The 11,990-nt window shown below is 33.3% G+C and overlaps 1 protein-coding gene across 4 annotated transcripts; it reads right to left on the bottom strand.

The window, feature by feature from the left end:
- Window positions 1-2,571: 2,571 nt before the first annotated feature.
- On the bottom strand, window positions 2,572-11,164 carry LOC131637027 (uncharacterized). 4 transcript variants are annotated; one of them, XM_058907594.1, is made up of 7 exons: window positions 5,694-6,439; window positions 4,734-5,399; window positions 4,441-4,653; window positions 4,266-4,358; window positions 4,086-4,187; window positions 3,294-3,635; window positions 2,572-3,006 (listed from the first exon to the last, which is right to left on the bottom strand). In XM_058907594.1, exons 2-7 carry the CDS (start codon window positions 4,776-4,778, stop codon window positions 2,935-2,937), a joined length of 867 nt encoding a protein of 288 aa, XP_058763577.1. In that variant the 5' UTR covers window positions 4,779-5,399; window positions 5,694-6,439; the 3' UTR covers window positions 2,572-2,934. The 4 variants fall into 4 exon arrangements, 2 of the variants coding, with proteins under 2 accessions (XP_058763577.1, XP_058763576.1); XR_009294255.1 differs by lacking the exons at window positions 2,572-3,006; window positions 3,294-3,635; window positions 4,086-4,187; window positions 4,266-4,358; window positions 4,441-4,653 and adding exons at window positions 6,452-6,557; window positions 6,653-6,964; window positions 7,047-9,285; window positions 11,000-11,164 and having other exon boundaries at window positions 4,781-5,399; window positions 5,694-6,354; XR_009294254.1 differs by lacking the exons at window positions 2,572-3,006; window positions 3,294-3,635; window positions 4,086-4,187; ... (1 more) ...; window positions 4,441-4,653; window positions 5,694-6,439 and adding exons at window positions 6,452-6,557; window positions 6,653-6,964; window positions 7,047-9,285; window positions 11,000-11,164 and having other exon boundaries at window positions 4,781-4,984; window positions 5,089-5,399.
- Window positions 11,165-11,990: the final 826 nt, after the last annotated feature.

Below are 11,990 nucleotides of genomic sequence, written 5' to 3'. Positions count from 1 at the left end.
TGGAAGTGATTGCAAAAATTAGAAAAATTATATATATTGGGAGAAATAGTTTATATAGAAGAATGAAGGTGGAGAAAAACACAAGAAAGGGGGGGGGGGAGATTGAATTGTGTTCTTCCAAAAACATATTTCCCTTTCTTTGAAATCTTTTCTTTCTTCCAGTATCTCATTATTTGGATATGATATGATTTATATTGCGGAAGCATATTTGAAGTAGAGTTGCATAACCAATGAGACATTCATTTTAACTTCTGTAGATTATCAGAACTTCTGACTTGGCTCAGTACAGTTCTGAAGATTTCTGCGTGGACGTTTTGAGTTAAAAATGAAATGTACAGAAAGTAAAAGACACATTCATTTTTATCCTGGTTCACCTTCTGAATAAGGCTACCTCCAGTCCACCCTCCTCAGGTGATTTTGCCTCTCTCCAGAGGACTTAATCCACTATAACCAAACTTGATTACAACTGCACGATCAACCATTGTGACTAACTTCCTGCACAGCCAATTGCTGTGACTAACCCTGCACAAGCTACCCGCGAGTGACTAACCCCTAGATGACTGAACCGTTCAGTGATCCCATCAGGATATTGTTAGAACAAGATTTGTTCTGATCAATATTCTTAGTTTTGATGATAACAAGGATATGAATTTTGTGTGAGATAATGTGGTACTCTAATACATTGCAAATTCCCTTTCAGGAAATATATAAAGAGTATGCACAAATCAGCGCTCAGAAGCTTTGTCTCAGAAGGTTCAGCATGCAACATCAGAACATGGTCTGGCAAGACATCTGAAGATGGTCAAGGCAGAATCAGAACATGGGTCTATGAAAGCATCAGAAGAACTTGAGATCAGAAGCAGAAGCACTGAAGTTCTCATGGTATCACGCTCAGAAGCACTTCAAGGTCAGAAGACAAGAAGATGCTATGCACCAAGCTGTTTGACTCTGATGATATTCAAACGTTGTATTCACAAACATCAGATCAGAAGAAAGTACAGGTGGCAGGCTACGCTGACTGACAAAAGGAACGTTGGAAGCTATTAAAGGCAACGTCAGTAGACACAGCGTGAACAAGGCTCGAGGTAGTTGACAAAAGCGTGAAACATTAAATGCAATGCTGTACGGAACACGCAAAAAATTAAATGCTCCCAACGGTCATCTTCTCAAGTGCCTATAAATATGAAGTTCTGATGAGAAGCAAGGTTGACGATTTGCTAACAATTAACTTGCTGAAACGCTGTTCAAATTCAAAGCTCAGAAACTTCATCTTCATCAAAGCTCACTACATTGCTGTTATAATATATTAGTGAGATAAAGCTTAAACTTTAAGAGAAATATCACTGTTGTGATTATAGCTTTTCAGAAGCATTGTAAAACTCTTATTTGATTACATTAATTTGTAAGTAACTAGAGTGATCAAGTGTTGATCAGGATACTCTAGGAAGTCTTAGCTTGTGTCTAAGCAGTTGTAATTAGAGTGATCACGTGGTGGTCAGGATACTCTAAGAAAGTCTTAGCTTGTGTCTAAGCATTTGTTCCTAGAGTGATCAGGTTGTGATCAGGATACTCTAGAAGACTTAGTCGTGGGCTAAGTGGAAAACCATTGTAATCTGTTGCGATTAGTGGATTAAATCCTCAGGTGAGGTAAATCACTCCGTGGGGGTGGACTGGAGTAGTTTAGTTAACAACGAACCAGGATAAAAATAACTATGCAATTTGTTTTTATCGTTCAAGTTTTTAAGACTACACTTATTCAAACCCCCCCCCTTTCTAAGTGTTTTTCTATCCTTCAATTGGCATCAGAGCGCCGGTTCTAAGGTGCAAGCACTTAACCGTGTTTAGAAAAGATTCAGGAAGAGAAAAACGCTTCAGTAAAAGATGGCTGGTGAAACTCAAACAAATCCAACTGCATCTACATCTGGCTCTGCTGAGCAATACAATGGTAACAATGGTTATACTAGACCACCAGTATTCGATGGTGAAAACTTTGAATATTGGAAAGATAAACTGGAAAGTTACTTTCTTGGTCTGGATGCTGATCTATGGGATCTTCTGTTGGATGGTTACAAACATCCTGTTAAAGCTACTGGTGTAAGGCTCACGAGAAGCGAAATGACTGATGATCAAAAGAAAGATTTCAAAAATCATCACAAATGCAGGACTGTTTTGCTGAATGCTATCTCTCATGCTGAGTATGAGAAGATATCTAATAGGGAACACTACAAAAAACACGCTCGATTTGCGGGGGTTTTATACCCATTTTGAGGGGGTTTACGACCTCCGCAACGTATTTTGCGGGATTCTTTAAAACTCCCGTAGTTACGATTCCCATAGTATATATGCGGGGGTTCTGGAGAATCGCTGGTACCAAACTGCAGGGGTTATATTTCGGAGGTTTTAAACCTCCTCAGTATAGAGAGTTAATTTGAGGCGATTCTCAGCCCCCTCTATCATCATTTGAATACGAGTTTTTATTTATTTTTTAAACTTTTTTGTGGGGATTTGGAACCTCCGCAATAAATATTTTTGTATCCTTATTTATAGGTTAATTATTTAGCCAATCAACTATTTTTAAACAATTATATTAAAAAATTTATCTACTTTTTTTTGTTTTATTGAAATTGTTTTTACAGTATATTTTTAGATTATGATATTTGTAATTAAGTATTGAATATAATCAGTAGACTACAAAATTAAATAAGTAACATAACATAATTGTAGTTAAAATGGTATCATAAAAATTAAATTCATGATAACATTTTCAACTTCAACATGATAATAATATGTTGTTCAAAATATTTGTGTGATATTAAATCTGACAATCAAACACAAATTTTAGTCTAATATAAATTTTAATCTAAAGAGTCAGCATAACAAAAACATATATAGAATCAATATTAGTCTTGTTCAATCTCCTTAATAAAATGCACATCAAATGTTGCTGCCACCACAAGATCCTCTTGCAATCAACGGCGAATTAGGCTCACTTGCAATATCACTTGGCTGAAATTAAAAAAAAAAATAGATAAGTCTGCATAATGTTTGGGAAATAAGTCTGCAGAATATTTTTTAAATTGTCACTATACTATTGGGAGTTCTAATTACCCTATCAATTATGATAGAACCAAATTGTTTTTATTGACAACAAAAGCCACAATAACTATCACAAACAATAGTGGAATTAGAGATATCTTAAGCTTAAGATTCTTTGAGAGATCTTAAAACATAATATGCATTAATTATTTTTATTAATGGAATAGTGAAACTAAAAGATAAAAATTAGAACTTACATTTGAGAAACCCAAAATGTCAGCCACTTGATCAGGAATCTTTCCTTCTTTCATTATAATATATGCTTTAAATGCGGCCATATTGTTTTGAACTTGAGATTCCAAGTTCATGTACTTCTCTTGCCAAAAGTTAGATGATGGTTCAGCAACACTTGTTGAAGAATTACGCAAATTTGAAATTCTAACTCCATTATTTCTAAATGTATTAGTAGGAGCTGCACCCATACCCATACTTCTCACTCTTCCAGAATGCTCGGGCCCAAAGACTCTATCGACAACATCATTAGGAGATATTTGAGATTCATCAATATTGCTTTGTGTCAAACCCACTTCAATTTGCTCCTATCAATTTACAAGATCATCATTTTAAAATCAATCACAGCAGACTTAATGATAAAAAATTATTGGTTTTACCAAAACAATCACAATAGAATTATATCATTAAATTAATAACAATCCTAGTAGCCATTGCCTATCAATAACAGAATCCATTTCCTATCATAAACCTATCATGAACCTATTAAAAACAGTAGCCATTTCCTATCCTGAATCTATCATGAATAAAAGTCATTGCCTATTATAAACTTATCATGAACATAATAAAAACATAAGACATTGCCTATCATGAACCAACTATTGTCATTGTTTATCATTTCCTATCATGAACCAATACAAACAATTAGAAATTGAAGAGTTTTTAAAGATCTAATAGTCAATGCCTATCATGAACCAATTATTAAACTTTCAAACTGTAATTTAGAAAGTCAAGCGTAGAATTCATCATGAACTTACCACAATATTCTTTGCTGCATCATTTACAAACGACCCGTCTTTTTTTTTATGAGTTTCAATGTATAATTTTCCACGACTAGGTTGTTGTCCGGTTTCCAAAAACTAAAGAAGAAAGTAAGTCAAAATAGATAGTAAGTCATATCAAAGATTAGAACATACAAAGTTAATTTGTAAAACTACCATCTCATGTCTTTTTCTCGAAAGAGGTTTAGAACCACCGGTATGAGGAATCACTTGCTTGCTACGATTTTCTCTATTTTTGCGACAACGCTCCTATAAAAAATGAATACAAGTTAATTTATTAATAATATAACTAAAATACAACAATAAATAAATAAAAGTAACTAAAATTTACCATTGTTTCCGGTTTCAAGCGATAATTAACAAAATGAGCCCATTGAGTTGGGTCTACACCAACTGGAACATTACTTATGATTTTATCTCGGGTTTGAGATGGATCGTAAAATCTAGTCCACAAACTTTGTCTATGTGCAGCCCACTTTTTTGAAATGCTAAGTTTGCAATATCTTTTTGCCATAGCTTCAATAGTGTTAAACTGAAATCGAGGCTTCAAAAGTAAACAAAGTCAAACTTTAGGCACTCAAATATGAAGAGTCCAATATAGAAAGTGTAACAAACTATAAATACCTTTAAATCAGTTTCAAAGCAATTATCAAAATAAGATTTTGGCATGCCTAACTTTCCAGACCACCTTTCAAAATTAATTGGAAATAAATTGGAATTAGTTGCTAATGTTCCACAATATCCTGCTAGCAAACCTTGTGCTTCACCATATGCAGCAAATCGGTCATCAAAGTGTACAATTACACGTTCCCCAATAGGTAAATCATTGACTTGCCAATACTTGAGTTTTATCTTCTTAGTAGCTCCTTGTGAGTCTTGAGAAATAAAATAAATTATATCATAAATATATCATAAAAAGTAATGAATGAGATGATTCACTATGATGTGCTTGAGATAAAGAATGAGTTGAAGTTTGAACTTGAGGTAATGAATGAGATGAAGTTGGTGCTTGAGGTATATTATGAGCTTGAGGTAGAGATTGATGTTTAAGAGGAACTTGGGTTGGAATTTGAGATGAAGCATGAGCTTGAAGTGGAACTTGGGGTGAAGTATGAACTCTAGGTAAAACTTGATGTGTAATATGAACTTGAGGTGGAACTTGAGAAAAAGCATGAGCTTGGGATGCTTGAGGTGATTGGGAAACTTGAGGTGAAGTATGGACTTGAGGTGAAGTATGGACTTGAGGTGTTGACTTTAATGGATTTGGAAAACGCTTTTGCTTTTCCATGCCTGCATATTATAACAAAATAAATAAAATAAATATCAATGTTTAAAATACCTAACAGAACAGAGCCTTTATATGATTAAAATACAAATTACAGAAAAACAAATATTAAGAGAACACCAATGTTTGCATCATCCTAAGCTCTTTTCTATATTCACACACAGTAGTACAGAACAAAGCCTACCTTACCTTATCATCTCAATTGTATAACTTTGAATGGAATCACATAAATTCACAATCACAAATTCAACTATTCAAAAAAAGGTTACACGGAAAACATTGAAATTGAAATTTTTTACCTAATATTTAATCAACTACATCATCATTCAAATGATTTGTAGCTAATTGCACATACTCATCATCATTGTTATCAAAATGCAAAGGAAGTTCATGTTCTTCATACGACATGTTTTCATGAACTTCCTCTTCTACTTCTTCCCCCATTTCATACAAATCTCTCGGCTTTAAATGCACGGCAACACTCCATCCGGTATTAACAAAATCATCAACATAATACAGCAATTGAGCTTGAGATGCCTCAATATACGGATCATGTTCTTCACGGTCACCATTATGAATCAATCTATCAAAATTTACACAATTGAAATTCCAACTATCCTTTTTATACCCTCTATCTCGTGTGGTATCTGCCCATTTGCATTTGAAAAGAGCAACCTTGAAATGACCATAGTAGTTAATCTCAATGATATCTTCCAACTTCCCATAATAAGGCAAATCTGCTTGTCTTAAGTTTCTATCAACACTACTTGAAACACAAGATGTGTTGGATGTTAGAAAAACCCCACTATTTTGTGTTCTTAATCCCTCTTCTCTAGATAATGTTCGAAATTTGAACCCGTTAATGTTGTAAGCAGTATATCTCTTTGCTTTGTCCAAAGGTCCGCGTGCTAAGAATTTTAGATTAGTTTAGTATGAATTGGCTGATTCTGGTTTCAAAATCTAAATTAAATTAATTGCATTAGTTATCATATGAGATTAGATCACATGGAATGATCACAAAATAACAAGAAAATTTGGAGTATTATTTATAACTTACCAATCTTTGAAACCAATCAACAAAATCTTTATACACTCTTTTTTCTATTTCTGTAGCAGAAGGTCTTCTTGACCTTGAACTTCTCCTTATGAAGTCTCTGAATTCTCTATGTTAATTAAACATATTTAAATCATTAAATGAGACTAGGATGCTTAAAATATTCCATCAATAAACAAGACAGAGTTCATTCTATTTACTCACTCAACAAATGGTGTGACTATTGCACAATTGAGAAGAACATATCGATGAGCTTGAATCTTTTGCAAACGAGTTAATGTGAAATCTGAGGAAGCTCCCACTGGTTTACCAAGTCGAGGGAAGACGGGAGATGCAAAGGAAGATTCATTCTCATTTGAGTCATCATAGACACGTCTAGGTCTATTGAACCGTGTCTCTATATCTTCAATGTACCGAGAACAAAAAGTGAGCGACTCTTCCATTATGTAACCCTCAGCTATAGAACCTTCTGCTCGAGCCTTATTGCGTACAAAGGATTTCAAATGACCTAATTCCCTATAAAACCTTTATAGAATTAGTGTATACAATATTGATGCACATAACAAGATGCTTTAAATTGTAAATGTAATTAACTTACCTCTCTATGGGATACATGTATCGATAATGCACCGGACCTCCAAGTTTTGCCTCCTCTATTAGATGAACACTTAAATGAACCATAACTGTGAAGAATGATGGGGGGAATAACATTTCCAAATGACAAAGTGTAATAACAATACGCTCTTGGAGATTTTGAAGGTCGGTAATATTTAAACTTTTCCCACAGAGAACTCTATAAAATGAACAAAACTCCACCAAGACTGTTGTAACATGGTTTGGCAATAAATTGCGAATGGCTAAAGGTAGCAAGTATTCGAATAAAATGTGACAATCGTGACTTTTCAAACCAGAAATCTTTTGTTGAGCGTAATCAACACATCTAGAAATGTTACTTGAGTAACCATCTGGAAATCTAACATTTTTCAATGTGTTCAAAAACAACCTTTTTGTATCACGTGTTAGTGAAAACAAAGCAAGATGATATCTCCCTTTTTCATCAGGCCAAAGATCGCGTCTAATACCCATCTCTTGCAAATCTTTTCGAGCATTGAGATTGTATTTTGATTTACTCTTATCATTCAGCAAAGTATACAAGACATTGTCACATACATTTTTTTCAATATGCATAAAATCTAGATTATGACGCAGCAAATTAAACTCCCAATATGGAAGCTCAAAGAATATACTTCGTTTATTCCACTGCTGAACTTTTTTTCTAGGTCTCTTTTTGTTACCATTCAACATTTCTCTTTTCCCAAATGTAACATCAAGATCTTTTGTTTGCCTTAAAATGTCAGATCCTGATATTTTTGATGGCGGATTTCGTTCTTCTGTGTCACCATTAAAGCGAACTCGATTTTGTCTAAATCTATGATTTCTGCTCAAAAAACGACGATGACCCATAAAACACCACTTCTTACTTTTACTAAGACGAAAACCTTTTGATTCAAAATTACAATTTGGGCAAGCTAAACCTGTATGTGTGTTCCAACCAGACAGATTACCTAGAGCCGGAAAGTCACTAATCGTCCACATAAGAGCTGCCCGCATTCTAAAACTTTCATTCATGGATACATCAAATGTTACCACGCCATCATTCCATAGCTCCTTTAACTCATTCACAAGGGGTTGTAAATAAACATCTATATTATTTCCGGGACTCGATTTCCCAGGAATGATCATTGACAAGAGGAAGGAAGTGTGCTTCATACACATCCAAGGAGGAAAGTTATATGGGATCAAGAACACTGGCCAAACACTATATTTAGAATTCATGGTTCCAAATGGGTTAAAACCATCACTAGCAAGTCCCAAGCGAACATTTCGAGGATCTGAGGCAAACTCAAGATGAATTAAATTAAAGTTCTTCCATGCTTCACCATCCCTTGGATGTCTTAATAGTCCATCATTGTTATTTCCCGAAGCATGCCATCTCATATGCTCTGCAGTCTTAGAACACATGAACAATCTTTGCAATCTTGTTTTTAGTGGAAAGTAACGTAACACCTTTGCAGCTTGCTTCTTCTTCTTCTTAGGATTCCATCGAGATGCTCCACAATGCTTGCATTCTTGTAGTTCTTTTTCGTCGTCTCCCAAGAACAACATACAATCATTTAGACATGCATCTATCTTTGTATAATTAAGACCAAGTTTATTGATGGCTTTCTTTGCCTCGTAAAATGAATGAGGTAACTTTGCTTGTTGAAACGCATCTCTCAACAAATCTAATATCATAGTAATTGCTTTGTCACTTAATCCACACAATACCTTTATATGATATAATTTGATTATAAATTCAAGTTTTGTATACTTGCTTCCTTCTTGCAATATCTGGCTTCCATCGTTGAGAAACTCACAAAAATCACCGCTATCAACTCTTGTCCCTTCATTAGCTATGTCCTCTAAGTCTATCGGGTCTGATTCATTTAAATCAGCAGCATCTTGCCTATAGTTACCAAATGCATCATTGAGCATTGTTTCCATCATATTATATGATTGAAACTTATCTTGCACAAAGTCTTCATTTCTAGAAGACTCTGGAATTTTTCTCTCACCGTGAAGGGTCCATACGACATAGTTCTTAGGAAATGGTTTGCATAGTAAGTGATCCCTAACTACACTTCTAGTTTGCGGTTTCAAAAACCTACACATCGGGCATGGACATCGTATTGTATCTCCAACAGCCACATTGTTAAAAGCAAAATCTAAGAATATATCTAATCCAATTTCATATTCAGGTGTGGTATGTAGCTTTGAAATCCAAGACTTATCCATACCTATAAAATTTTCATGAATAAAGATATAACATCAAACTAAAAAAAGAAAGTATCCGAAAGAGATTATTATCTTAGTAAAAGATAATATAAAATAGACACTTTGATAAAATCATATAATATACACTATTATTATCCTTTTATTTTGAAACTATATCACTACAATGTGTGTGTTGTGTTCATGTATCTTTACTCCTTCTCAAATAATCTGTATACATATAGGAGTAGGGGTGAACGAAAATTTCAAATCTAACCGGAATCAAAATTCGCTTAGTCTGAACCGAAACACAATTTAACGAACGTGGATTCAACACCAACAATGAACAAGGCTTCGGTTAAGGATAAGATACATGTGATTCTCTTAAAGTGTACATGCTCAAAATGAAATCTAAGCCTTGTTTTTTTATATTATAAAATTAAACTTCTATTATTGAAATCACATCTCAAGATATCATTTGAATCTATAAATTGATAAACAAAAAATGTATGAGTTTTCATTTTATTTCTATGGTTGAAAATTAAGTTAGTTTTGAGTTACATAGGAGTTAAATGATCATATTGATGAAAACATGTGTTGAGTGTGTGATTCTGTGTACACATAACTTAGTGCCAATATTATTATATTTGTTCACCATCTATTTGTGTTGTTGAGATTTGTTCACCATCTATTTGGTAGTAACAACAAAGAATATCAAAGATTCAGATTATAGTCAAACTTTAAAATGTTCAAGTTCAAAACTTCTGGTTTTGGTTGAGTTTTTCTCATTTCCACTGGTGCAATATTTAATGCAGAAACAGACAAAGAAATTAATAGTAAAATATTCATAATTTTACTTATTTTGATAAAGTTTGATATGAAAAGAACAAAGATACATACATGATTGGATTATTCCATGCAAGTGAAATTTAAAAAAGTTTTCTTTCAAAATTTTAAGGACCAGAAACATTTGTCTTTCCTTACTTTTAAGTATTAAAATTTTCACTATAATACTCAAAGTCCACTTTCATTTTATACATCTAAAGTTATAACAAGAACATGAGTACTGTGAAAAAAATAAAACATTGTTCAGTTGGTGAAAAACCATTGAATAATATATTTTTTTGCATTGAAATATTTGACATACATATATTCCTGAGAACTATGGAGTATTAATGTGTCAAAGAGAGAAACTTTGTGAAATTTGTAAGTAACTCTCTTAAAATATGGCTGAGCTTTCCATTACGGATTCTCTTTCGAGGTTTCTTCCCTTTCACAATTTAATCAACTTCTCATTTGTGTTCTTCATGTATCTTCACTATATATATATATATATATATATATATATATATATATATATATATATATATATATATATATATATATATATATATATATATATATATATATATATATATATATATTTCACAATAAGTTTTTTTTTGCTTTTGTGAATCTAAATTTCTTAGTCATCAAACTAATTGAAATCAATGCTCCATAATACTAATTCATACCAGAGAAATCAATGCCAAAAGAAATTAAAACTAATGAACCCTAAATTCCCAAATCAAACCTCTAATATATATCTCATTGAAATTGAATCCTCTTACTATTCTATAATGTTTTAGTTTAAATAGGGAAGAGTAACACTGTATTTGTAGGAGGGTTTAGTAAACCAAATGTTAAAGATTGAGACAAATCCTAATAAAGCAAAGAGAAGATAAAGAAAAACAAACTAACCTTTAGGAAGAAGAAGACCGGAGAGTAATCAGAGATTGTTGTCGGCACAGACAATGGTGGAGTGACAACGGCAACAAGCGCAATGGTTGTCTTGTGAGAAGCAGGTGAGAGAGAAGGCAGCTGTACGTTGTGAGAAGCGGTGGACTTCTTAACCCAAGAGTCTCTCTGTTTCTTTTTTCAATTTTATACAATTACTTATATGTTATATTATTTATATGTTATATGATTATTTCTTATATTAAATTATATTATATGTATTATTATAATTAATAATTAATGTAAATAAATTAATGTAAATTAAAAACAAAATAAAATATATGGCGCCAGTTTTGGTGAAATAAATATTTGGCCGCCAAAATGTTTATCAAAAAAGCATAGAAGACTAAAAGTTTGAGTAAGAAATGCGCCAAGATTACGGGGGTTACAAACCCCCGCAAATTAGTCTATTATTTTTCCCACAAACTATAGAATATCACTTTTTGTTCCAATTTTGGGGGGTTTTGAAAACACCCTCAAATTAACCGCCGCAATCTAGCGCGTTTTTTGTAGTGGAAACTGCTCATGATATATATGAGTCATTGAAAATGACCCATGAGGGAAATGCTCAAGTCAAGGAGACTAAAGCTCTTGCTCTAATCCAGAAATATGAAGCCTTCAAGATGGAGGATGATGAAGACATTGAGAAGATGTTCTCAAGATTTCAAACTCTAGCTGCTGGATTGAGAGTTCTGGATAAAGGCTACACCAAGGCTGATCATGTAAAGAAGATTATCAGAAGCTTACCCAGGAGATGGGGTCCAATGGTGACTGCATTCAAGATTGCAAAGAATCTGAATGAAGTTTCTTTGGAAGAGCTTATCAGTGCCTTGAGAAGCCATGAAATAGAGCTGGATGCAAACGAGCCTCAGAAGAAAGGTAAGTCTATTGCATTAAAATCTAATGTTAAAAAATGCACTAACGCTTTTCAGGCTAGAGAAGAAGATCCTGAAGA

The sequence above is a fragment of the Vicia villosa genome, unplaced genomic scaffold (assembly GCF_029867415.1).
Source record: "Vicia villosa cultivar HV-30 ecotype Madison, WI unplaced genomic scaffold, Vvil1.0 ctg.001892F_1_1, whole genome shotgun sequence".
In the NCBI taxonomy this organism is placed as follows: Eukaryota; Viridiplantae; Streptophyta; class Magnoliopsida; order Fabales; family Fabaceae; genus Vicia; species Vicia villosa.
This window is presented reverse-complemented; position numbering and strand designations above follow the sequence as displayed.

Excerpts from the sequence above, each read along its gene's own strand:
- LOC131637027 (XM_058907593.1), bottom strand. The coding sequence starts at position 9,283 with ATGGATAAGTCTTGGATTTCAAAGCTACATACCACACCTGAATATGAA. Across the intron at positions 6,965-7,046 it reads TACATGTATCCCATAGAGAG|GGAATTAGGTCATTTGAAAT; the intron begins GTAAGTTAATTA and ends AAGGTTTTATAG. Across the intron at positions 6,558-6,652 it reads ATAGTCACACCATTTGTTGA|AGAATTCAGAGACTTCATAA; the intron begins GTGAGTAAATAG and ends TAATTAACATAG.